Source organism: Oncorhynchus nerka, linkage group LG19 (genome assembly GCF_034236695.1).
Source record: "Oncorhynchus nerka isolate Pitt River linkage group LG19, Oner_Uvic_2.0, whole genome shotgun sequence".
Classification (NCBI taxonomy): Eukaryota; Metazoa; Chordata; class Actinopteri; order Salmoniformes; family Salmonidae; genus Oncorhynchus; species Oncorhynchus nerka.
Window position 1 is genome coordinate 5,765,392 of NC_088414.1, and position 27,564 is coordinate 5,792,955.

At 48.3% G+C, this 27,564-nt stretch overlaps 1 protein-coding gene across 4 annotated transcripts in view; it reads right to left on the reverse strand.

Moving 5' to 3' along the window:
- Positions 1-579: 579 nt before the first annotated feature.
- LOC115125403 (patatin-like phospholipase domain-containing protein 7) overlaps positions 580-27,564 on the reverse strand; it is a 56,313-nt gene continuing 29,328 nt past the window's right edge. For 3 of the 4 annotated variants that reach the window (XM_065004665.1, XM_065004664.1, XM_065004663.1), the window contains 12 exons: positions 27,044-27,226; positions 23,899-24,017; positions 20,760-20,916; positions 20,079-20,195; positions 19,142-19,211; positions 18,355-18,471; positions 17,993-18,141; positions 14,379-14,531; positions 10,774-10,893; positions 3,440-3,527; positions 2,652-2,770; positions 580-2,311 (listed from right to left, as the gene is read on the reverse strand). In XM_065004665.1, coding sequence (XP_064860737.1) covers positions 2,192-2,311; positions 2,652-2,770; positions 3,440-3,527; positions 10,774-10,893; positions 14,379-14,531; positions 17,993-18,141; positions 18,355-18,471; positions 19,142-19,211; positions 20,079-20,195; positions 20,760-20,916; positions 23,899-24,017; positions 27,044-27,226 — 1,512 coding nt within the window. In that variant the 3' untranslated portion in view covers positions 580-2,191. The remainder of the gene's footprint in view (positions 2,312-2,651; positions 2,771-3,439; positions 3,528-10,773; positions 10,894-14,378; positions 14,532-17,992; positions 18,142-18,354; positions 18,472-19,141; positions 19,212-20,078; positions 20,196-20,759; positions 20,917-23,898; positions 24,018-27,043; positions 27,227-27,564) is intronic. The other variant, XM_065004666.1, reaches the window with a different exon arrangement.

The window sequence follows — 27,564 nt, forward strand, 5'->3', positions numbered from 1 at the left end:
TGTATTTCAATTGACTGATTTTCTTATGAATTGTAACTCGGTAAAATCTTCAAAATTGTTGTTTCTATTTTTTGTTCAGTGTAGTTTGTGACAAAACAAGCAGGTAGAGAATCATTGTACCATCTAAACCGCTATGAAATACCTTTACTATAACCAAAAATATTGTATTTTCAGCTATTCGAAGCCGTTGTACAAAACCAAAAGTAAAGACCCGAAAACAAAACTTAAGAACGGGAAGGCTAGAAATAGCTCACATAGAACAAATCTACCGCTTCTTAGACTTGCTTTAAATGAGAATGACAGATCTAACACACATTAATATGTGAATTTGTTTGGGTTTCCGAAAAGCTAGTTTTTCCCTCCCCACTCAGACCAAGAAAAATGATTGCTGAAAAATTGATCTCGCTAAAAAAGCTCTTTTTTTTTGGACCCTTTTGAATTGAAAACAAGCGCAGTAAGGCACTCAATTGTTACCCAGCAATGACTTGGTAGCGAAAACCCCCCCAAATCCTTTTAACAAATCCCCTCATTAGTACGAAGCTGGGGAAATAGACAAACACAAATGTAAAGAGACTCAGCTAACCAATAGTGGTTTATTATTAGTGATTAGTGTTATACAATGAATGATCAAAAACATACAAATAACATTCACACACGTCTAAATACTACACCAGTTCTTCATTGTTTAACAGGGTCATTGGCAAACTGTGCTCAACATTCAAGTTGAACTAATCAGCAAGTGATTGTCAGTCAAAGGCACAATTAAATAGCTTGAATTGGTGTTAAAAAGGTGAAGTTGGTTTAGTTCAGTAAGGGTTCACAAAAAAGCTTTGTTCCATTCACTGAACATATGCATGCATTTTATAAACAAGACTCCTGTTACGGACACGCTCACACACACACACACACACACAGTCACACACACACGCTCACACACACACGCATACACACACACAGTGTCTCTTCTGCATTTAGATAGGTTGACTCCCAATCCTATCCCCTTGTATAATGCATTACCTCTGCTCCGAGCCCTACTGGTCTACAGTAGTACACTGTAAAAGGAATAGGTTGACTCCCAATCCTATCCCCTTGTATAATGCATTACCTCTGCTCCGAGCCCTACTGGTCTAAAGTAGTACACTGTAAAAGGAATAGGTTGACTCCCAATCCTATCCCCTTGTATAATGCATTACCTCTGCTCCGAGCCCTACAGGTCTACAGTAGTACACTGTAAAAGGAATAGGTTGCCATTCAGGACGCCTTACAACCTCAGGGGACTTTCTAAGATCTACAACACAATGAAAGGCTGCCGGTGCGTGAATATCAGCTGGGTTAAAGACACTGATAAACACGCGTAAAAATTATAATAATACCTTGCATTGATTTGCTTAATGTTCTGCATCTATAAAGTTAGTTCTAGAGGTAAGTAAAGGTTAATCGTTCATTAGTCAAATCAACTGTGTTACACTGGTCAATCGTCTAGCGGTCTTGGATGTTCCTGTACATAGATAAATGCTATATGGCATTAACAGTGTGGTCTGCATTTAACCCTTCATCTAATTGACTGAAGCCAGAAGACGGATGAGAAGAATAACCAGATGCTACCGCTGCTTCTTCTGTGTGTCCCGTCACACACTGTGCACGTCCAATTGCCGCCCAACTGCGCCCCCCGTGACTCGGAAAGGATCCTCTTTCTTCTCGTCGTATCGCGGACCTCAGGCGTACAGAAGACCAGTAGGCAGCCATTTCAGAAGAGACCGCCCCATCTTCACCACCGCCCAGCTTGTGTCCCATTAAGTGATTTATATTCAGAGGGCAGAACACGGGACACAAACAATCAATCTCCACCATCTCCAGGTGGCGGACAGACTCAGACAGGAATAGGATTATGCATTGACTGTTGAAAATAGTTGGTCCTGTATTTGTTGTGGGTCTGTAAGGCACTGTGTTAGCGCTAGTGCTGGAGGGAGCCAGGGAGTCAGTTCCTTGTATTTGTTGTGGGTCTGTAAGGCACTGTGTTAGCGCTAGTGCTGGAGGGAGCCAGGGAGTCAGTTCCTTGTATTTGTTGTGGGTCTGTAAGGCACTGTGTTAGCGCTAGTGCTGGAGGGAGCCAGAGAGTCAGTTCCTTGCGCTTCCAGACGGTGGGTTCAGTGACTCTTGGCATGGTCTTCGCTCAGCGGTGGGGTTCCCCTCAGTTTCCTCCAAAGGGTGGGGCTGTAGGCGGGGGGTGGGGGGAGGAGAGGGGGCTCATGTCGCTGTAGCCCGGGGGAGGAGGGCGACGTCTTCTCCCCATGTCCAGCAGCTCTTCATCCTGAGGATGAGGAGGACACAGTGACTAGCTGATATGTCATTAGGCTAATCTCAGGCTTAAAAGTCTCAAAAGGAGAGAGAAAATGATAAGACGGCACAGGTCCTAAAATGTCCTCTTATTTTACACTGTCACGCAATATCGAGTTAAGAAAAAGCATCAACATTCAACAATGTGTGGCTCAGTTGGTAGAGCAGGGCGCTTGCAACGCCATGTTGTGGGTTCGATTCCCACGGGGAACTAGTACAAAAAAAGGACACAAACGTCAGACTGTAAACCATAAAGTCACTCTGGATAATTAGCGTCTGCTAAAATGACTCAAGATGTAAACCCTTCACCGCACCGTGTCCGCAGTCTCCTCCCCCTCGGTGGTGTGTTCGCTGTAGTGATTGGACAGCTCAAAGTCGGAGTAGGCACTCTCCACCGCCTCCTCCTCATAGTCTGTGGGGTAGTCGGACTCCTCTGAGATAGGGAAGGGTCATGGAGAGCGTGGCGGGGAGAGAGAGATGGAAAGGTGCACAAAGAGAAAGGTGGTGAAGAAGAGAGTGGACAGGGGTGATGAAAGAGGAAGGAGGGGTGTGTCATAGGAACTGTCATAGCTGCATATTAATCATCATTTAACCAAAACAAATGTATCTGCTAAGTGAGTGTGGCTGCATTCACAGAGCCCAAACAATAGTCTACAACAAGCAAGGAGAAAGACAAGATAGAAAATAATCTTCCCCAGGAGAGCAGGAGGCAGAGCAGGAGGGAGAGCAGGAGGGAGAGCAGGACGGAGAGCAGGAGGGAGAGCAGGAGGGAGAGCAGGAGGCAGAGTGCCAAACCCATGACAGAGAGGGGAGGGGGGTGAAAAGCTAGCAGAGCGGCATTAGAAACATAAATATTCAATTGCTCCAGCTGTGACGGTAACAGGAGGGTCATCAGCTATCGGCTCAGCTATTGGCTCGCAGGCTCTTCCCAGCTTACAATCAAAAAAGGCCTTTTCCAGTTAAAATAACAGTTACAGCTTTTCCCCTCTCTTGTTGCCAAATATCTGGGGTCCCAGAGGTCATGTGTCTCGTTGTGATAGGCCTACAACGTATAATGCCTGTTTGACCTCCACAGCACTCTCAGATCATCTGCCAGTCTCACCGTCGACCAGAGCTGGTTTGGCCAGCTCGATGCGGGACACGATCTCTGCCAGGTCAGTGAAGGAGGCATTAGGACAGGTCACGGGTCCCTGCAGAACACATAGGACAGACAGCACACTGGTATCATACAGAAATCATTCCGAATAATAGCATTAAAATACACATTTGTACATTATCTAGTCATGACCATCCATTCTGGTCAGGATTTTATTACTGTTCTGGTTCTGGTTGTCGCCCTGGATATCTGCTGAGGACCTCTTCAACCTCCTCCTGATACCTGCTGCTTCCAGCCTGCCCTGGTCTGTCTCTCTCTGTCTGGTACAGTTGCCCCTGCCCTGGTCTGTCTCTCTCTGTCTGGTACAGTTGCCCCTGCCCTGGTCTGTCTCTCTCTGTCTGGTACAGTTGCCCCTGCCCTGGTCTGTCTCTCTCTGTCTGGTACAGTTGCCCCTGCCCTGGTCTGTCTCTCTCTGTCTGGTACAGTTGCCCCTGCCCTGGTCTGTCTCTCTCTGTCTGGTACAGTTGCCCCTGCCCTGGTCTGTCTCTCTCTGTCTGGTACAGTTGCCCCTGCCCTGGTCTGTCTCAAACGTTTTACTGATCTGCTGTTGGACTACTTGATTTGCGACTCTTTGTTTTGTTGCAAATGACATAAGTGATCACTGTGCTATTGTTGCCTGTGTGAGAGATGGTAAAATTCCTAAGCGATCTCCACCTGTCGTTACGAAAAGAAAACTGGAAAACTTCAAAAACATATTTTAGAAAATCTGAGATGACAGTGTTGTTAACAAAAGGCTAAGCTTGAGAGCTAGCATAGTGATTTCATTTAATTTGCGATTTTCATGAATAGTTAACGTTGTGTTATGCTAATGAGCTTGCGGATAGATTTACACAATCCTGGATACAGGTTTTTGTCTTAGCTAAACGTGACGCACAAAATGGAGCGATTTCTCCTAAACAAATAATCTTTCAGGAAAAACTGAACATTTGCTATCTGAAAGTCTCCTCATTGAAAACATCAGAAGTTCTTCAAAGGTAAATTATTTTATTTGAATGGTTTTCTGGTTTTTGTGAAAATGTTGCCTGCTGAATGTTAACGCTAAATGCTAACGCTAGCTATCAATAGCTATTAATACTGTTACACAAATGCTTGTGTTGCTATGGTTGAGAAGCATATTTTTGAAAATCTGAGATGACAGTGTTGTTAACAAAAGGCTAAGCTTGAGAGCTAGCATATTTATTTCATTTCATTTGCGATTTTCATGAATAGTTAACGTTGCGTTATGGTAATGAGCTTGAGGCTGTATTCACGATCCCGGATCCGGGATGGCTCGACGCAAGAATTTAAACGTCTTTCAAATCTGTGTGTGGCTATGACCCGAAAACTGAAAGCAGACCACTACCATAAATCTACTTTGGGTAATTTAAATAATCCCGCCACATTTTGGCAAGTAGCGAAAGGTTTAAAAAGATACACAGCTTCAGTTGTTGGTAGACACACAGATTGTATCGAAGAGAACCTCTATTCTGAAAGCCTTAAATCAGAACTTTCTAGATGCAGGCAGTTTATTTGAAAAGGTCTACATGAGCCCCCTGTGAATTACTGGTCATGCTCTAGATTGGTTTATAAATTACCTATCAAATCGTACACAATGTGTAATGGTGGGTTGTTGTAAATCTGAGTCTACAGAGTTGTGCTTAGGTGTTCCGCAAGGTTCTATTTTGGGCCCACTGTTGTTCATTTTATATATCAACAACATTGGGGATCATATTGAAATAGCGGATGTACATTTTTATGCAGATAATACTGTTCTTCATTCAAGTGGTAGTAGTTTATCTTCAGCTTTTCAAAAGTGCATATTATTAGGCTTCTTTTTCTTTCTTTCTTTTCTTTTTCTCTACGATGTACATTACTGCTTTACATTTAATTGAACCTTTATTTAACTAGGAAATTCAGTTAAGAACAAATTCTTATTCACAATGGCGGCCTACTCCGGGCCAAATCCTAACCCGGACGATGGGTCAATTGTGCGCCACCCTCGACTCCCAATCATGGCCTGTTGTAATACAACCTGGAATCGAACCAGGGTCTGTAGTGATGCCTCTAGCACTGAGATGCAGTGCCTTAGACCGCTGCGCCAGTGCAGAGTGCATTCGGAAAGTATTCAGCCCCCTTGACTTTTTCCACATTTTGTTACGTTACATTGTTACGCCTAATTCTACAATGGATTAAATAAAACAATCCTCAATCTACACACAATACCCCATAATGACAAAGCAAAAATCAGAAATACCTTCTTTACATAAGTATTCAGACCATTTGCTATCAGACTCAAAATTAAGCTCATGTGCATCCTGTTTCCGCAGATCATCCTTGAGATGTTACTACAACTTGATTGGAGTCCACCTGTGGTAAATTCAGTTGATTGGACATGATTTGGAAAGGCACACACCTGTCTATATAAGGTCCCACGGTTGACAGTGCATGTCAGAACAAAAACCAAGCCATGAGGTTGAAGGAAATGTCCGTAGAGCGCCGAGACAGGATTGTGTCGAGGCACAGATCTGGTGAAGAGTGCCAAAACATTTCTGCAGCATTGAAGGTCCCGAAGAACACAGTGGCCTCCATCTGGAAGAAGTTTGGAACCACCAAAACTCTTCCTAGAGCTGGCCGTCTGGCCACACTGAGCAATTGGGGGAGAAGGAGTTGGTCAGAGAGGTGACCAGGAACCCGATGGTCACTCTGACAGAGCTCCAGAGTTCCTCTGTGGAGATGGGAGAACCTTCTAGAAGGACAGCCATCTCTGCAGCACTCCACCAGTCAGGCCTTTATGATAGAGTGGGGCTTGGAGTTTGCCAAAAGTTCCCTAAAGACTTTCAGACCATGAGAAACAAGATTCTCTAGTCTGATGTAACCAAGATTGATTTCTTTGGGCTGAATGCCAAGCGTCACGTCTGGAGGAAACCCGGTACCATCCCTACGGTGAAGCATGGTGGTGGCAGCATCATCATGCTGTGGGGATGTTTTTCAGCGGTAGGGACTGAGAGAGTAGTCAGGATTGAGGGAAAGATGAACGGAGCAAAGTACAGAGATATCCATGATGAAAACCTGCTCCAGAGACGTCAGGACCTCAGACTGGGGTGAAGGTTCACCTTCCACCAGGACAACGACAACATACAATCAAGACAACACAGGAGTGGCTTTGGGAGAGCTTGAGAGGATCTGCAGAGAATAATGGGAGAAACTCCTCAAATACACGTGTCAAGCTGGAATCATCATACCCAAGAAGACTCTAGGCTGTAATCGCTGCCAAAGGTGCTTCAACAAAGTACTGAGTAAAAGGTCTGAATTACTTATGATATAATTGTTTTACATTTTTATAAAAAAAAAAATTAAAAGTTTTTTGCTTTGTCATTATGGGGTATTGTGATGTCATTATGGGGTATTGTGATGTCATTATGGGGTATTGTGATGTCATTATGGGGTATTGTGATGTCATTATGGGGTATTGTGTGTAGATTGATGACGAAACAAAAACTATTTAATCCATTTTAGAACAAGGCTGTAATGTAACAAAATGTGGAAAAAGCTGAAAAAAAAGGCCCTGTATATATGCAGGCCTCAACCACAACCCTGAGAGCACTTGACTCAGCATGAGGCCCTCAGGTTCATGACCAATGAAAAACGTCTAAACACATCACTGTGATCTCTACAGCGCCGTTGGCTGGTCGTCATCGACCTCGCGTGGGATAAACACTGGTTTATAAGGCCACATTGGGTAAAATAACACTATCTACACCGGTTCTTCTTTAATCAGGTCAGCAAATAAATATCAATTACGGTCCCGTTCTCATTTGCTTTTAACAGTACCAAGAATTAGAACAGTTTTAGTTGCTCCGTGGTCCTGGAATTCTCTCCTGAACATTTAAACACATGATGATCTAGTCACTCCCTGACCCTCCCTCCCTCACGTTGTAGTCACTCCCTGACCCTCCCTCCCTCACGTTGTAGTCACTCCCTGACCCTCCCTCCCTCACGTTGTTGTCACTCCCTGACCCTCCCTCCCTCACGTTGTAGTCACTCCCTGACCCTCCCTCCCTCACGTTGTAGTCCCTCCCTGACCCTCACGTTGTTGTCACTCCCTGACCCTCCCTCCCTCACGTTGTAGTCCCTCCCTGACCCTCACGTTGTTGTCACTCCCTGACCCTCCCTCCCTCACGTTGTAGTCACTCCCTGACCCTCCCTCCCTCACGTTGTTGTCACTCCCTGACCCTCCCTCCCTCACGTTGTAGTCCCTCCCTGACCCTCCCTCCCTCACGTTGTAGTCACTCCCTGACCCTCCCTCCCTCACGTTGTTGTCACTCCCTGACCCTCCCTCCCTCACGTTGTTGTCACTCCCTGACCCTCCCTCCCTCACGTTGTAGTCCCTCCCTGACCCTCCCTCCCTCACGTTGTAGTCCCTCCCTGACCCTCCCTACCTCACGTTGTAGTCACTCCCTGACCCTCCCTCCCTCACATTGTAGTCACTCCCTGACCCTCACGTTGTTGTCACTCCCTGACCCTCCCTCACGTTGTAGTCACTCCCTGACCCTCCCTCCCTCACGTTGTAGTCACTCCCTGACCCTCCCTCCCTCACGTTGTAGTCACTCCCTGACCCTCCCTCCCTCACGTTGTAGTCACTCCCTGACCCTCCCTCCCTCACTTTGTAGTCCCTCCCTGACCCTCACGTTGTTGTCACTCCCTGACCCTCCCTCCCTCACGTTGTAGTCCCTCCCTGACCCTCACGTTGTTGTCACTCCCTGACCCTCCCTCCCTCACGTTGTAGTCACTCCCTGACCCTCCCTCCCTCACGTTGTAGTCACTCCCTGACCCTCCCTCCCTCACGTTGTAGTCACTCCCTGACCCTCCCTCCCTCACGTTGTTGTCACTCCCTGACCCTCCCTCCCTCACGTTGTTGTCACTCCCTGACCCTCACTCCCTCACGTTGTAGTCCCTCCCTGACCCTCCCTACCTCACGTTGTAGTCCCTCCCTCACGTTGTAGTCCCTCTCTGACCCTCCCTCCCTCACGTTGTAGTCACTCCCTGACCCTCCCTCCCTCACGTTGTTGTCACTCCCTGACCCTCCCTCCCTCACGTTGTTGTCACTCCCTGACCCTCCCTCCCTCACGTTGTAGTCCCTCCCTGACCCTCCCTACCTCACGTTGTAGTCACTCCCTGTCACTCCCTGACCCTCACGTTGTTGTCACTCCCTGACCCTCCCTCACGTTGTTGTCACTCCCTGACCCTCCCTCACGTTGTTGTCACTCCCTGACCCTCCCTCCCTCACGTTGTAGTCCCTCCCTGACCCTCCCTCCCTCACGTTGTTGTCACTCCCTGACCCTCACGTTGTTGTCACTCCCTGACCCTCCCTCACGTTGTTGTCCCTCCCTGACCCTCCCTCCCTCACGTTGTAGTCCCTCCCTGACCCTCCCTCCCTCACGTTGTTGTCACTCCCTGACCCTCCCTCACGTTGTTGTCACTCCCTGACCCTCCCTCCCTCACGTTGTAGTCCCTCCCTGACCCTCCCTCCCTCACATTGTTGTCCCTCCCTGACCCTCCCTCCCTCACGTTGTAGTCCCTCCCTGACCCTCCCTCACGTTGTTGTCACTCCCTGACCCTCCCTCACGTTGTTGTCACTCCCTGACCCTCCCTCCCTCACGTTGTAGTCCCTCCCTGACCCTCCCTCCCTCACGTTGTTGTCCCTCCCTGACCCTCCCTCCCTCACATTGTTGTCACTCCCTGACCCTCACGTTGTTGTCACTCCCTGACCCTCCCTCCCTCACGTTGTTGTCACTCCCTGACCCTCCCTCCCTCACGTTGTAGTCCCTCCCTGACCCTCCCTCACGTTGTTGTCACTCCCTGACCCTCCCTCACGTTGTAGTCCCTCCCTGACCCTCCCTCCCTCACGTTGTAGTCCCTCCCTGACCCTCCCTCACGTTGTAGTCCCTCCCTGACCCTCCCTCCCTCACGTTGTAGTCCCTCCCTGACCCTCCCTCCCTCACGTTGTAGTCCCTCCCTGACCCTCCCTCCCTCACGTTGTAGTCCCTCCCTGACCCTCCCTCCCTCACGTTGTTGTCCCTCCCTGACCCTCCCTCCCTCACGTTGTTGTCACTCCCTGACCCTCACGTTGTTGTCCTCCCTGACCCTCCCTCCCTCACGTTGTTGTCACTCCCTGACCCTCCCTCCCTCACGTTGTAGTCCCTCCCTGACCCTCCCTCACGTTGTTGTCCTCCCTGACCCTCCCTCCCTCACGTTGTAGTCCCTCCCTGACCCTCCCTCCCTCACGTTGTAGTCCCTCCCTGACCCTCCCTCCCTCACGTTGTAGTCCCTCCCTGACCCTCCCTCACGTTGTAGTCCCTCCCTGACCCTCCCTCCCTCACGTTGTAGTCCCTCCCTGACCCTCCCTCCCTCACGTTGTTGTCACTCCCTGACCCTCCCTCACATTGTAGTCCCTCCCTGACCCTCCCTCCCTCACGTTGTAGTCCCTCCCTGACCCTCCCTCCCTCACGTTGTAGTCCCTCCCTGACCCTCCCTCCCTCACGTTGTAGTCCCTCCCTGACCCTCCCTCCCTCACGTTGTAGTCCCTCCCTGACCCTCCCTCCCTCACGTTGTAGTCCCTCCCTGACCCTCCCTCCCTCACGTTGTAGTCCCTCCCTGACCCTCCCTCCCTCACGTTGTAGTCCCTCCCTGACCCTCCCTCACGTTGTAGTCACTCCCTGACCCTCCCTCACGTTGTAGTCCCTCCCTGACCCTCCCTCACGTTGTAGTCCCTCCCTGACCCTCCCTCACGTTGTAGTCCCTCCCTGACCCTCCCTCCCTCACGTTGTAGTCCCTCCCTGACCCTCCCTCCCTCACGTTGTAGTCCCTCCCTGACCCTCCCTCCCTCACGTTGTAGTCCCTCCCTGACCCTCCCTCCCTCACGTTGTAGTCCCTCCCTGACCCTCCCTCACGTTGTAGTCACTCCCTGACCCTCCCTCACGTTGTAGTCCCTCCCTGACGTTGTAGTCCCTCCCTGACCCTCCCTCACGTTGTAGTCCCTCCCTGACCCTCCCTCACGTTGTAGTCCCTCCCTGACCCTCCCTCACGTTATAGTCACTCCCTGACCCTCCCTCACGTTGTAGTCCCTCCCTGACCCTCCCTCACGTTGTAGTCCCTCCCTGACCCTCCCTCCCTCACGTTGTAGTCCCTCCCTGACCCTCCCTCCCTCACGTTGTAGTCCCTCCCCTGACCCTCCCTCCCTCACGTTGTAGTCCCTCCCTGACCCTCCCTCACGTTGTAGTCCCTCCCTGACCCTCCCTCACGTTGTTGTTGCTGTGAGTGTTGTGAAACTCTTCCTGACGACGGTCCTTCAGCATCTTCTCCACCACTCCACTGCGACTCCACACGTCAAACACCGTCTTGCCGTGCTGGTAGCCCACCTCCTACACACACACACACAAGGCTGAATGTAATGTAGCTAAGGGGGGGGGGGGGTCTCAGGCAATCCTTGAAAACCTTCTCACACTTTTGACTGAAGATGGAGGAGGCAAGAGAGACAAATAGTGAAGTGTGAAGAGGTGAGGTCTAGAGTAAGAGGGGGTCATGGGAGAACGAGAGAATAACAGACTGACTGCCCAGGTCAAATAAAGAGAGCGAGAATAACAGACTGAATGCCCAGGTCAAATAGAGAGAGAGAGAATAAAATACTGAATGCCCAGGTCAAATAGAGAGAGAGAGAATAACATACTGAATGCCCAGGTCAAATAGAGAGAGAGAGAATAACAGACTGAATGCCCAGGTCAAAGAGAGAGAGAGAGAGAATAACAGACTGACTGCCCAGGTCAAAGACACAGAGAGAATAACAGACTGACTGCCCAGGTCAAAGAGAGAGAGAGAGAATAACAGACTGAATGCCCAGGTCAAAGACACAGAGAGAATAACAGACTGACTGCCCAGGTCAAATAGAGAGAGAGAGAATAACAGACTGACTGCCCAGGTCAGAGAGAGAGAGAGGGAGACTCACAGCGATCTCGTCAGAGAGAGAGAGAGGGAGACTCACAGCCCAGGTCAGAGAGAGAGTTGAGGGAGACTCACAGCGATCTCGTCAGAGAGAGAGAGAGAGGGAGACTCACAGCGATCTCGTCAGAGAGAGAGAGGGGGAGACTCACAGCGATCTCGTCAGAGAGAGAGAGGGAGACTCACAGCGATCTCGTCAGAGAGAGAGAGACTCACAGCGATCTCGTCAGAGAGAGAGAGAGGGAACCTCACAGCGATCTCGTCAGAGAGAGAGAGAGGGAGACTCACAGCGATCTCGTCAGAGAGAGAGAGAGGGAGACTCACAGCGATCTCGTCAGAGAGAGAGAGAGGGAGACTCACAGCGATCTCGTCAGAGAGAGAGAGAGACTCACAGCGATCTCGTCAGAGAGAGAGAGAGGGAGACTCACAGCGATCTCGTCAGAGAGAGAGAGAGGGAGACTCACAGCGATCTCGTCAGAGAGAGAGAGAGGGAGACTCACAGCGATCTCGTCAGAGAGAGAGAGAGGGAGACTCACAGCGATCTCGTCAGAGAGAGAGAGAGGGAGACTCACAGCGATCTCGTCAGAGAGAGAGAGGGAGACTCACAGCGATCTCGTCAGAGAGAGAGAGAGGAGACTCACAGCGATCTCGTCAGAGAGAGAGAGAGGGAGACTCACAGCGATCTCGTCAGAGAGAGAGAGAGGGAGACTCACAGCGATCTCGTCAGAGAGAGAGAGAGGGAGACTCACAGCGATCTCGTCAGAGAGAGAGAGAGAGGGAGACTCACAGCGATCTCGTCAGAGAGAGAGAGGGAGACTCACAGCGATCTCGTCAGAGAGAGAGAGAGAGGGAGACTCACAGCGATCTCGTCAGAGAGAGAGAGAGAGGGAGACTCACAGCGATCTCGTCAGAGAGAGAGAGAGAGGGAGACTCACAGCGATCTCCTCAGAGAGAGAGAGAGGGAGACTCACAGCGATCTCCTCAGAGAGAGAGAGAGGGAGACTCACAGCGATCTCGTCAGAGAGAGGGAGACTCACAGCGGTCTCGTCAGAGAGAGAGAGGGAGACTCACAGCGGTCTCGTCAGAGAGAGAGAGGGAGACTCACAGCGGTCTCGTCAGAGAGAGAGAGGGAGACTCACAGCGGTCTCGTCAGAGAGAGAGGGAGACTCACAGCGGTCTCGTCAGAGAGAGAGAGGGAGACTCACAGCGGTCTCGTCAGAGAGAGAGAGAGGGAGACTCACAGCGATCTCGTCAGAGAGAGAGAGAGGGAGACTCACAGCGATCTCCTCAGAGAGAGAGAGAGAGGGAGACTCACAGCGATCTCCTCAGAGAGAGAGAGAGAGGGAGACTCACAGCGATCTCCTAAGAGAGAGAGAGAGGGAGACTCACAGCGATCTCCTCAGAGAGAGAGAGAGGGAGACTCACAGCGATCTCCTCAGAGAGAGAGAGAGGGAGACTCACAGCGGTCTCGTCAGAGAGAGAGAGGGAGACTCACAGCGATCTCGTCAGAGAGAGAGAGAGGGAGACTCACAGCGATCTCGTCAGAGAGAGAGAGAGGGAGACTCACAGCGATCTCCTCAGAGAGAGAGAGAGAGGGAGACTCACAGCGATCTCGTCAGAGAGAGAGAGAGGGAGACTCACAGCGGTCTCGTCAGAGAGAGAGAGAGGGAGACTCACAGCGATCTCGTCAGAGAGAGAGAGAGGGAGACTCACAGCGATCTCCTCAGAGAGAGAGAGGGAGACTCACAGCGGTCTCCTCAGAGAGAGAGAGACTCACAGCGGTCTCCTCAGAGAGAGAGAGACTCACAGCGATCTCGTCAGAGAGAGAGAGAGGGAGACTCACAGCGATCTCCTCAGAGAGAGAGAGGGAGACTCACAGCGATCTCCTCAGAGAGAGAGAGGGAGACTCACAGCGATCTCGTCAGAGAGAGAGAGAGGGAGACTCACAGCGATCTCGTCAGAGAGAGAGAGGGAGACTCACAGCGATCTCGTCAGAGAGAGAGAGGGAGACTCACAGCGATCTCCTCAGAGAGAGAGAGGGAGACTCACAGCGATCTCCTCAGAGAGAGAGAGGGAGACTCACAGCGGTCTCGTCAGAGAGAGAGAGAGAGGGAGACTCACAGCGATCTCGTCAGAGAGAGAGAGAGAGGGAGACTCACAGCGATCTCGTCAGAGAGAGAGAGAGAGGGAGACTCACAGCGATCTCGTCAGAGAGAGAGAGAGAGGGAGACTCACAGCGATCTCGTCAGAGAGAGAGAGAGAGGGAGACTCACAGCGATCTCCTCAGAGAGAGAGAGGGAGACTCACAGCGATCTCCTCAGAGAGAGAGAGAGAGACTCACAGCGATCTCCTCAGAGAGAGAGAGGGAGACTCACAGCGATCTCCTCAGAGAGAGAGAGAGGGAGACTCACAGCGATCTCCTCAGAGAGAGAGGGAGACTCACAGCGATCTCCTCAGAGAGAGAGAGGGAGACTCACAGCGATCTCCTCAGAGAGAGAGAGGGAGACTCACAGCGATCTCGTCAGAGAGAGAGAGGGAGACTCACAGCGATCTCCTCAGAGAGAGAGAGAGAGGGAGACTCACAGCGATCTCCTCAGAGAGAGAGAGAGGGAGACTCACAGCGATCTCGTCAGAGAGAGAGAGGGAGACTCACAGCGATCTCCTCAGAGAGAGAGAGAGGGAGACTCACAGCGATCTCCTCAGAGAGAGAGAGAGGGAGACTCACAGCGATCTCCTCAGAGAGAGAGAGAGAGGGAGACTCACAGCGATCTCCTCAGAGAGAGAGAGAGAGGGAGACTCACAGCGGTCTCGTCAGAGAGAGAGAGAGGGAGACTCACAGCGATCTCCTCAGAGAGAGAGAGAGAGGGAGACTCACAGCGATCTCGTCAGAGAGAGAGAGAGGGAGACTCACAGCGATCTCGTCAAACTTGCCAAACTCCAGTGTACGGTAGCGGTCTATGGGAGGCCTGATGTACTCGCAGTAGTCACAGCTCTTCACTGCCTCCAGTTGACGCACACAGCACACGTACGCCAGCCGCGTCTGAATCTCTGCCATGTTCAACACCTACAGGGGTGTCAAATGCCACAACACTTAGCGCAGCAGGGTGACAACTGGGCACATACCTCCAGTGCCTAGTGTGTCCAAAGTGGCACCCTAATCCTTATATAGTGCACACGTTTTGACCAGAGCACTAAATAGGGAAGAGGGAACCATTTTGGACACACAAAGTAACTCCACACATTCACAGTTCGTGAAAACCTGCAGAACGACAACACATTTTCACTCCGATATGAAACCATTTCATAACAATGAATTGCAAAGTCGGACATGACATGAATGCCATATTATCACACCATATCTTTGGGATTACACCTGAGGCTGTAGTTCTATACAGTGAATGCTATATTATCACACCATATCTTTGGGATTACACCTGAGGCTGTAGTTCTATACAGTGAATGCTATATTATCACACCATATCTTTGGGGTTACACCTGAGGCTGTAGTTCTATACAGTGAATGCTATATTATCACACCATATCTTTGGGATTACACCTGAGGCTGTAGTTCTATACAGTGAATGCTATATTATCACACCATATCTTTGGGATTACACCTGAGGCTGTAGTTCTATACAGTGAATGCTATATTATCACACCATATCTTTGGGATTACACCTGAGGCTGTAGTTCTATACAGTGAATGCTATATTATCACACCATATCTTTGGGATTACACCTGAGGCTGTAGTTATATACAGTGAATGCCATATTATCACACCATATCTTTGGGATTACACCTGAGGCTGTAGTTATATACAGTGAATGCCATATTATCACACCATATCTTTGGGATTACACCTGAGGCTGTAGTTCTATACAGTGAATGCCATATTATCACACCATATCTTTGGGATTACACCTGAGGCTGTAGTTCTATACAGTGAATGCTATATTATCACACCATATCTTTGGGGTTACACCTGAGGCTGTAGTTCTATACAGTGAATGCTATATTATCACACCATATCTTTGGGATTACACCTGAGGCTGTAGTTCTATACAGTGAATGCTATATTATCACACCATATCTTTGGGATTACACCTGAGGCTGTAGTTCTATACAGTGAATGCTATATTATCACACCATATCTTTGGGATTACACCTGAGGCTGTAGTTCTATACAGTGAATGCTATATTATCACACCATATCTTTGGGATTACACCTGAGGCTGTAGTTATATACAGTGAATGCCATATTATCACACCATATCTTTGGGATTACACCTGAGGCTGTAGTTCTATACAGTGAATGCTATATTATCACACCATATCTTTGGGATTACACCTGAGGCTGTAGTTCTATACAGTGAATGCTATATTATCACACCATATCTTTGGGATTACACCTGAGGCTGTAGTTATATACAGTGAATGCCATATTATCACACCATATCTTTGGGATTACACCTGAGGCTGTAGTTATATACAGTGAATGCCATATTATCACACCATATCTTTGGGATTACACCTGAGGCTGTAGTTCTATACAGTGAATGCCATATTATCACACCATATCTTTGGGATTACACCTGAGGCTGTAGTTCTATACAGTGAATGCTATATTATCACACCATATCTTTGGGGTTACACCTGAGGCTGTAGTTCTATACAGTGAATGCTATATTATCACACCATATCTTTGGGATTACACCTGAGGCTGTAGTTCTATACAGTGAATGCTATATTATCACACCATATCTTTGGGATTACACCTGAGGCTGTAGTTCTATACAGTGAATGCTATATTATCACACCATATCTTTGGGATTACACCTGAGGCTGTAGTTCTATACAGTGAATGCTATATTATCACACCATATCTTTGGGATTACACCTGAGGCTGTAGTTATATACAGTGAATGCCATATTATCACACCATATCTTTGGGATTACACCTGAGGCTGTAGTTATATACAGTGAATGCCATATTATCACACCATATCTTTGGGATTACACCTGAGGCTGTAGTTATATACAGTGAATGCCATATTATCACACCATATCTTTGGGATTACACCTGAGGCTGTAGTTCTATACAGTGAATGCTATATTATCACACCATATCTTTGGGATTACACCTGAGGCTGTAGTTATATACAGTGAATGCCATATTATCACACCATATCTTTGGGATTACACCTGAGGCTGTAGTTCTATACAGTGAATGCTATATTATCACACCATATCTTTGGGATTACACCTGAGGCTGTAGTTATATACAGTGAATGCCATATTATCACACCATATCTTTGGGATTACACCTGAGGCTGTAGTTATATACAGTGAATGCCATATTATCACACCATATCTTTGGGATTACACCTGAGGCTGTAGTTCTATACAGTGAATGCTATATTATCACACCATATCTTTGGGATTACACCTGAGGCTGTAGTTCTATACAGTGAATGCTATATTATCACACCATATCTTTGGGATTACACCTGAGGCTGTAGTTATATACAGTGAATGCCATATTATCACACCATATCTTTGGGATTACACCTGAGGCTGTAGTTATATACAGTGAATGCCATATTATCACACCATATCTTTGGGATTACACCTGAGGCTGTAGTTCTATACAGTGAATGCCATATTATCACACCATATCTTTGGGATTACACCTGAGGCTGTAGTTCTATACAGTGAATGCTATATTATCACACCATATCTTTGGGGTTACACCTGAGGCTGTAGTTCTATACAGTGAATGCTATATTATCACACCATATCTTTGGGATTACACCTGAGGCTGTAGTTCTATACAGTGAATGCTATATTATCACACCATATCTTTGGGATTACACCTGAGGCTGTAGTTCTATACAGTGAATGCTATATTATCACACCATATCTTTGGGATTACACCTGAGGCTGTAGTTCTATACAGTGAATGCTATATTATCACACCATATCTTTGGGATTACACCTGAGGCTGTAGTTCTATACAGTGAATGCCATATTATCACACCATATCTTTGGGATTACACCTGAGGCTGTAGTTATATACAGTGAATGCCATATTATCACACCATATCTTTGGGATTACACCTGAGGCTGTAGTTATATACAGTGAATGCCATATTATCACACCATATCTTTGGGATTACACCTGAGGCTGTAGTTCTATACAGTGAATGCTATATTATCACACCATATCTTTGGGATTACACCTGAGGCTGTAGTTATATACAGTGAATGCCATATTATCACACCATATCTTTGGGATTACACCTGAGGCTGTAGTTCTATACAGTGAATGCTATATTATCACACCATATCTTTGGGATTACACCTGAGGCTGTAGTTATATACAGTGAATGCCATATTATCACACCATATCTTTGGGATTACACCTGAGGCTGTAGTTCTATACAGTGAATGCTATATTATCACACCATATCTTTGGGGTTACACCTGAGGCTGTAGTTATATACAGTGCTGTGAGAGAGGCTCACCTTGACTTTCTCTGCCAGTGGGTTGAGGCGTTTCCATAGCAGCCACCAGCCGGAGAGCGAGTCGCCGTAGTTGGTGAGGTTGGTCTCGTCCTGGCTGCCCACGTCTATGGCGATCACCACCTTGGCACCCATGGAGCGAGCCACGTCCGCTGGGAGAGGGGCGGAGACGCGGGTTTAGGGCTTAGAGTAACAATGAACATTGAGGAGTTTCACTTTTTACACACTTGAACATCGAGACAAATAGAAGCACCCACCAAATATAAATGATTAGTGGTACATCGCTGAGCAGGAGAGAAGCCACCTTGTCTTATCTTGCCACTGCAGTGTGTGTGTGTGTGTGTGTGTGTGTGTGTGTTGCTGACCTGGTAGGTTGTTGATGTAGCCACCGTCCATCAGTAGGTGTCCGTCTTTAGGGTCACATAGAGGGGGCAGGTAGCCAGAGAGAGACATGCTGGCACGCACATACCTCCACAGAGAGCCTGAGACAGGGACAATTCAACACATGGAGGCACGTATAGGAGGAACAGCTTCACAATTCAATCAGTTAAAACAGAGAGAGTGGTAGAGAGAGAGAGAGAGACAGAGCGGTAGAGAGAGAGAGAGAGAGACAGAGCGGTAGAGAGAGAGAGCGGTAGAGAGAGAGAGAGAGAGAGAGCGGTAGAGAGAGAGAGAGAGAGAGCGGTAGAGAGAGAGCGGTAGAGAGAGAGCGGTAGAGAGAGAGCGGTAGAGAGAGAGAGCGGTAGAGAGAGAGAGGTAGAGAGAGAGAGAGAGACAGAGCGGTAGAGAGAGAGAGCGGTAGAGAGAGAGAGAGAGAGAGAGAGAGAGACAGAGCGGTAGAGAGAGAGCGGTAGAGAGAGAGAGCGGTAGAGAGAGAGAGCGGTAGAGAGAGAGAGAGAGAGAGCGGTAGAGAGAGAGCGGTAGAGAGAGAGCGGTAGAGAGAGAGAGCGGTAGAGAGAGAGAGAGGTAGAGAGAGAGAGAGAGACAGAGCGGTAGAGAGAGAGAGCGGTAGAGAGAGAGAGAGAGAGAGAGAGCGGTAGAGAGAGAGAGAGAGAGAGGTAGAGAGAGAGCGGTAGAGAGAGAGAGAGAGAGGTAGAGAGAGCAGTAGAGAGAGAGAGAGCGAGAGCTATAGAGAGAGACTTGAGGCCTAACCGTCTGTGTGCACTCTCATGGTGGAGGCAGTGATGTCAGTGGTGATGTTGAAATAGGGGATCCACAGGTCCTGAACAAACAACACCACTAGTCATTAAATGGTTATGTCAATATTGCAACTGTAAAAGAAGGTTCAGGGCGGAGGCTTAATTCCCTTCAATTATATTTATTGCCAACACGTTTCAAAGCTCCTTTTCTTATTAGTATAATAAGTTCAATCTTCCAGGCCGTGTGCGACAGGCCATTTTTAAAAATGTATTTAATCTACTCTTTGTTTACACAGGTGATCCCATTATGATGAAAAATGCCTTTTTACAAGAGAGAGGCAAGACCGACTAACTCCAACTGTGCCATTCCTCACCTCTATCCGCTCCTCCTCACCTCTATCCCCTCCTCCTCACCTCTATCCCCTCCCCTCCTCACCTCTATCCCCTCCTCCTCACCTCTATCCCCTCCTCCTCACCTCTATCCCCTCCTCCTCACCTCTATCCCCTCCTCCTCACCTCTATCCCCTCCTCCTCACCTCTATCCCCTCCTCCTCACCTCTATCCCCTCCTCCTCACCTCTATCCCCTCCTCCTCACCTCTATCCCCTCCTCCTCACCTCTATCCCCTCCTCCTCACCTCTATCCGCTCCTCCTCACCTCTATCCGCTCCTCCTCACCTCTATCCGCTCCTCCTCACCTCTATCCGCTCCTCCTCACCTCTATCCCCTCCTCCTCACCTCTATCCGCTCCTCCTCACCTCTATCCGCTCCTCCTCACCTCTATCCGCTCCTCCTCACCTCTATCCCCTCCTCTCCTCACCTCTATCCCCTCCTCTCCTCACCTCTATCCCCTCCTCTCCTCACCTCTATCCCCTCCTCTCCTCACCTCTATCCCCTCCTCTCCTCACCTCTATCCCCTCCTCTCCTCACCTCTATCCCCTCCTCTCCTCACCTCTATCTGCTTGTCCGTGAACACCGTGTAAATGCTGGAGTTGAAGGCAGCGCCAGAGAACATAGAAGTGATGGGGTAGGTCAGGTCCAACACCTTCTTAAACACCAACGTCATTCCCTGCAACACACCACCAAGAAGAACCCCCAACAAATCCATGAGAACACGTTTACTGTCACCTTTATTTGACCAAGTCGTCCCATTGAGGTCAAAATCATGTTTCTTCAAGGTTGCCAGGCCATTTAAACACTTGAAGGTTGAGTGAAGATCAAGTTAATATTCCTCGATTTGGTCTTTTCTTGATTCCTCGCATCCTCTCTCCTTGCCTCCTTCTCAAGGCATTTTGGACAAAAAGATACAACGTCCTTCCCCTTGGAGTTGTTCCTCCTAATGCAGTTTGAGAAGGAGAGACTAACAGACTGACTGCCCAGGACAGGTGGGGCGGCAGGTAGCCTAGCGGTTAAGAGCGTTTGGCCAGCAAATCAAAAAGGTTTCTGGTTCGAATCCCGGAGACAAAAAAAAAGAAGAAAATCAGTTGATGTGCCCTTTAGCAAGGCACAACCCGAAAAAAGTCGCTTTGGATCAGAGCGACTACTAGATGACTAAAACGTCAACGTGAAACGACAGAGGACGCGAGGAATCGGGAAAGATGCGCTGCGAAAGAGACTAGTCGTATCCTCTCACCATAGCCCACTCTCGTGCCCTCATCCTCATGCGGCAGTGACTGCGGTCCTCTGCGTACAGCGCCCCCATCAGGGAGCCGATGGAAACACCTCCCACCAGGTCCACAGGGATCCCTGCCTCACTCAGAGCATGCATGATACCCACCTGAGAACAGCCCCTGAGAGAGGAACGGGAGAGAGAGGATGAGAGGAAGAGGAACGAGAGACATTGGAAATATGCTCACGACTCCACACACTCACACACACACACTCCCTCATTAAAACGTATCGGAATGTAGATTGAGGTAATGTCTTGGCTTCCATCGTCATGTTTGTGGTTCTGATGCCTAGCCTGTCTGTTCCCTGTATTTGGCAGGTGCACTAACAGATTGCATTGCAGGTTGTTGGAAATGATTTCACACAACATACATACATCTCCGTGTACTGTTAGGGATTGTAACTGCCAAGTAGCCAACTTGTTTAACACTACCACATACAGTATGTCAACACCAGTACCACAACAATTCACAAGGGGCCCAAAATGTACGCCTTATCCGACACACTTCCCAGTAGTTGGTATTCAGGCTTACCTTATGCAGGTATGTAAAGGGATTTGCAGGCGTGGTTCCCTTGCGTGCGCTGAATACGTTGAATTCAACCACTGAATACGTTGAATTCAACCGCTGAATACGTTGAATTCAACCGCTGAATACGTTTAATTCAACCGCTGAATACGTTTAATTCAACCGCTGAATACGTTGAATTCAACCGCTGAATACGTTGAATTCAACCTCTGAATACGGTGAATTCAACCACTGAATACGTTTAATTCAACCACTGAATACGTTTAATTCAACCACTGAATACGTTTAATTCAACCACTGAATACGTTTAATTCAACCACTGAATACGTTTAATTCAACCACTGAATACGTTTAATTCAACCACTGAATACGTTTAATTCAACCACTGAATACGTTTAATTCAACCACTGAATACGTTTAATTCAACCACTGAATACGTTGAATTCAACCACTGAATACGTTGAATTCAACCACTGAATACGTTGAATTCAACCACTGAAAATCCTCCCACTCGCTGGACAACACATTTGCTCATGGAGTTTGCATTCCAAAGGGCTTTCAGTGTATTTATGGTAAGCCGTCCCTTTAAATGCAGTGTGCCGTCCCTTTAAATGCAGTGTGCCGTCCCTTTAAATGCAGTGTGCCGTCCCTTTCAATGCAGTGTGCCGTCCCTTTCAATGCAGTGTGCCGTCCCTTTCAATGCAGTGTGCCGTCCCTTTCAATGCAGTGTGCCGTCCCTTTCAATGCAGTGTGCCGTCCCTTTCAATGCAGTGTGCCGTCCCTTTCAATGCAGTGTGCCGTCCCTTTCAATGCAGTGTGCCGTCCCTTTCAATGCAGTGTGCCGTCCCTTTCAATGCAGTGTGCCGTCCCTTTAAATGCAGTGTGCCGTCCCTTTAAATGCAGTGTGCCGTCCCTTTAAATGCAGTGTGCCGTCCCTTTAAATGCAGTGTGCCCGTCCCTTTAAATACAGTGTGCCGTCCCTTTAAATACAGTGTGCCGTCCCTTTAAATACAGTGTGCCCGTCCCTTTAAATACAGTGTGCCGTCCCTTTAAATACAGTGTGCCGTCCCTTTAAATACAGTGTGCTGTACCTTTAATATGTGTTTGTTGACAGACTCACTAGAAGACGGGTTCAGATTATAGGGATCAATCAAAGAACGCCATCTAAATGTATGTGTATTGGTCTCCGTTTCAGCACCAACTGGTAGATTTAAAAACACTCTGATCTTGGAGATGATTTAGGCACATTTAAAGGTTAGGAACGTATTGAGTTAAGAGCCTTTACGCACAAAATATATTGAGGAATAAAAAATACAGTGTTTTGCTTCAACCTGAAAGTTGCCATTTTCTAGATCATGAAATATTGGAAGGTAGAAGAAAAGGAAAGTGTACAACATGAGTTGAACAATAGTCCTATAAATGTACCCTAATCATGGAACTGTATGACAACGGTCCAGTCATCATGAACCGTGCGCCAGGCTCCAGGTTTAAACTGCTAACTGTGGGGTCATAGTGCCATGACCATTCAAAACAGGCTACATGTCCCAAATGCTCGCACAACATTAGCCTAATGTGATCCACTAATGCTAGAGACCCTCAGGAACAACTACACTGATGTGACAGAGGAACGAAAGGCACGTTGGAATGGAATGACGCAAGGTACAAATTGAAGGAAACCCTAAAGTGACAGTTCTAAATGTATCACGGAAAGGTGGCTCCAGACATCGTGGCTAATATTTCACATGCTAGAAACGGTCAAATACAACAGATGTTATCTCGGCAGATTATAAGGGCATACAATAAAATATCTGAATAACGGCACAGCTATTTATAGCCTATTTCACTGTGGAAAAGGGCCCACAATACATCGTCACGTCGATATGACTGTCAGTTTGCCGGTATGGTTCCGCCTTCAGGGATCATAGCTCTTATAAAATGTCTAAATTACAGTTGCATTGAGATTCTAAAAAATAATAATCGTGAAAAATAAAGCAGATGCTTTTTCCACTTGGAACCGGTAGGTTCGCTGAAACCTTATTCATGGTTTTCCTCGTGTGAAAAGAGGGTGGAATTATTAGGGGATTAAGTCAAGGTCAGAATACGGCGTATGTAGACTTACGCCACATATTCTCATGCTAAAGTTCAAGGTTAGAATAAGAGTAGAGACAAAAGGGGCATGAAAAAAGAAAATGACCTTCCATTTAACGCGTGCTTCACGCGAGTCCCGAATTCCCCAAGGGGAACAAGACAAATATTAGTACAAAGCATTTAACAGGCATGAGTTAAGAGCGAGAGAGAGACAAGAGGAACCAACCTTGAAACATCTCCTGAACACAACACAAAAACAGGACAAATGGAAGGAGAAGAGAGAGAAAGACAGGAGAAGAGAGAGAAAATGAAAATGAGCAAGATATTACATTAGGCAGAAAAGTGGAAGCAGTCTGCTTTGAGTGTTTCATGCATTAGGAAAGACAACACCCCCCCCCACCCCTACACGGCTCCATAGAAATGACTAAAAATGGGGCCTAGTCACGTCAGTGACCTAGAGGACAGAGGTCAGGGGTCATTGGGGCGTACCTGGCCCCTCCTCCCCCCAGTATGAGGGCGATGGCGTTCCCGGTCAGGACCCTGGCCAGCCGGGAGAAGTCAGAGTGGCGGTCAGCCGGCTTCTGGAACACACGCTGATACATCTCAATCTGGAGAGGAGAGCAATACACAGCAGATATTAAAACACTATTTCTTCAAATGGTGGGACACTGGAAATAACTGTGGGGTTGTGAGGCAATTCCTTCCTTAGTTATGAGTTAGGGGCGTGAACATTTCAATTAAAATTTTAAAAAAATGTAAAATCGGGATGCAGAAAGTAAAACAGCATTTGAAGCGCGAGGCTCATCTTCGCCTCTGTTTTGGTGCCCTGGCCACCACTCCTCTGTTTTGGTGCCCTGACCACCACTCCTCTGTTTTGGTGCCCTGACCACCACTCCTCTGTTTTGGTGCCCTGACCACCACTCCTCTGTTTTGGTGCCCTGACCACCACTCCTCTGTTTTGGTGCCCTGACCACCACTCCTCTGTTTTGGTGCCCTGACCACCACTCCTCTGTTGTGGTGCCCTGGCCACCACTCCGTGAACAGCACGGAGCGAGCCAATACACATGTGCAGATACGGCAACAAATCAGTCTCCAAAAAATGCTGAATCTTAGGAGTCAATTCTTGGAGGAAACAAATCTTGGCACTCAATGGGAGTCGACGTGCAAGGAGTCGAGGAATCAATGGGAGTCGACACTTCACCACTATGACATCATCGTTAACAGTTGGAAAAATGGCAGAGGAAGACAAACGACGGCAGCGAAGGGAAATGAGAAGGAAACTTTGCGAGGTGGAATTGAGGTACAGTAATGACAGCACAGGTGCAATGCTTAACCTTCTGAAAAAGACCCAAACTGTAGCTGGCAGCAGCCTTGTGAATTCCCGTGGAATTTTATTAATTTTCTTATTGTTTTGACGGAAAACCGATTAAAAACGGCAGTTTAAACATTAAAGAAAGAAATGTCATATTTGTCACATCCTTATCAGGTGTGTGTGAACCAGTTTGGGAAGATCAGGTGTGTGTGTGTGTGTACCAGTTTGGGAAGATCAGGTGTGTGTGTGTGTGTGTACCAGTTTGGGAAGATCAGGTGTGTGTGTGTGTGTACCAGTTTGGGAAGATCAGGTGTGTGTGTGTGTGCACCAGTTTGGGAAGATCAGGTGTGTGTGTACCAGTTTGGGAAGATCAGGTGTGTGTGTACCAGTTTGGGAAAATCAGGTGTGTGTGTGTGTACCAGCTTGGGAAGATCAGGTGTGTGTGTGTGTGTACCAGTTTGGGAAGATCAGGTGTGTGTGTGTGTGTGTACCAGCTTGGGAAGATCAGGTGTGTGTGTGTGTGTGTGTACCAGTTTGGGAAGATCAGGTGTGTGTGTGTGTACCAGCTTGGGAAGCTCAGGTGTGTGTGTGTGTACCAGCTTGGGAAGCTCAGGTGTGTGTGTGTGTGTACCAGTTTGGGAAGATCAGGTGTGTGTGTGTGTGTACCAGTTTGGGAAGATCAGGTGTGTGTGTGTGTACCAGTTTGGGAAGATCAGGTGTGTGTGTACCAGTTTGGGAAGATCAGGTGTGTGTGTGTGTACCAGTTTGGGAAGATCAGGTGTGTGTGTGTACCAGCTTGGGAAAATCAGGTGTGTGTGTGTACCAGTTTGGGAAGATCAGGTGTGTGTGTGTACCAGTTTGGGAAGATCAGGTGTGTGTGTGTACCAGTTTGGGAAGATCAGGTGTGTGTGAACCAGTTTGGGAAGATCAGGTGTGTGTGTGTGTACCAGCTTGGGAAGATCAGGTGTGTGTGTGTGTGTACCAGCTTGGGAAGATCAGGTGTGTGTGTGTACCAGTTTGGGAAGATCAGGTGTGTGTGTGTACCAGTTTGGGAAGATCAGGTGTGTGTGTGTGTACCAGTTTGGGAAGATCAGGTGTGTGTGTGTGTACCAGTTTGGGAAGATCAGGTGTGTGTGTGTGTACCAGTTTGGGAAAATCAGGTGTGTGTGTGTGTACCAGTTTGGGAAGATCAGGTGTGTGTGTGTGTACCAGTTTGGGAAGATCAGGTGTGTGTGTGTGTGTGTGTACCAGTTTGGGAAGATCAGGTGTGTGTGTGTGTACCAGCTTGGGAAGCTCAGGTGTGTGTGTGTGTACCAGCTTGGGAAGCTCAGGTGTGTGTGTGTGTGTACCAGTTTGGGAAGATCAGGTGTGTGTGTGTGTGTACCAGTTTGGGAAGATCAGGTGTGTGTGTGTGTGTGTACCAGTTTGGGAAGATCAGGTGTGTGTGTGTGTACCAGTTTGGGAAGATCAGGTGTGTGTGTGTGTACCAGTTTGGGAAGATCAGGTGTGTGTGTGTGTACCAGTTTGGGAAGATCAGGTGTGTGTGTGTACCAGTTTGGGAAGATCAGGTGTGTGTGTGTACCAGTTTGGGAAGATCAGGTGTGTGTGTGTGTACCAGTTTGGGAAGATCAGGTGTGTGTGTGTGTACCAGTTTGGGAAGATCAGGTGTGTGTGTGTGTGTACCAGTTTGGGAAAATCAGGTGTGTGTGTGTGTACCAGTTTGGGAAGATCAGGTGTGTGTGTGTGTACCAGTTTGGGAAGATCAGGTGTGTGTGTGTGTGTGTGTACCAGTTTGGGAAGATCAGGTGTGTGTGTGTGTACCAGCTTGGGAAGCTCAGGTGTGTGTGTGTGTACCAGCTTGGGAAGCTCAGGTGTGTGTGTGTGTGTACCAGTTTGGGAAGATCAGGTGTGTGTGTGTGTGTACCAGTTTGGGAAGATCAGGTGTGTGTGTGTGTGTGTACCAGTTTGGGAAGATCAGGTGGGTGTGTGTGTACCAGCTTGGGAAGATCAGGTGTGTGTGTACCAGTTTGGGAAGATCAGGTGTGTGTGTGTGTACCAGTTTGGGAAGATCAGGTGTGTGTGTGTATACCAGTTTTGGAAGATCAGGTGTGTGTGTGTGTGTGTGTACCAGTTTGGGAAGATCAGGTGTGTGTGTGTGTACCAGCTTGGGAAGATCAGGTGTGTGTGTACCAGTTTGGGAAAATCAGGTGTGTGTGTGTGTACCAGTTTTGGAAGATCAGGTGTGTGTGTGTGTACCAGTTTGGGAAAATCAGGTGTGTGTGTGTGTATACCAGTTTGGGAAGATCAGGTGTGTGTGTGTACCAGTTTGGGCAGGCTTCTCTTGGAGAAGACCCTGCGTGGGCAGGAGAGGTGCAGGTGTCTGGAGATCCAGCTCCTCATGTTGAGCCACTCCACAGTGCCCTGGGGCGGGGGGCCGTCCTCCCTGTGTAACAACACCAGTTGCTTCTGGGCCCTCACCGCACTGCCCTCCAGCATCCGCTCCAACTACAGGGTCAAAGGCCAGGGGTCAACTAGAGGTTGGCCAAGGAGAAGTAGGACATAGTTTGTCCAGAATTAAACAGGCAGGTACTGCATACTGAGAGGAGTTTCTTACACAATAGTATCAAGCCACTTGAGTCTGTGACTGGTTGGTATTCCTCTCTTTATCTTAGTAAATGGATATCATATCAGGGATAAGAGGTCAGCGAGGTCAACCCTGCCACCAAGACCCAGGCATGACTAAAGAACCCAAGGATCTGCACTGACCCTAATCCCACATCAGTGGCCTGCTAACACGCTAAGCTAGCTAACCTCTCCCCAAGCACCATGGAAATACGCTAAGC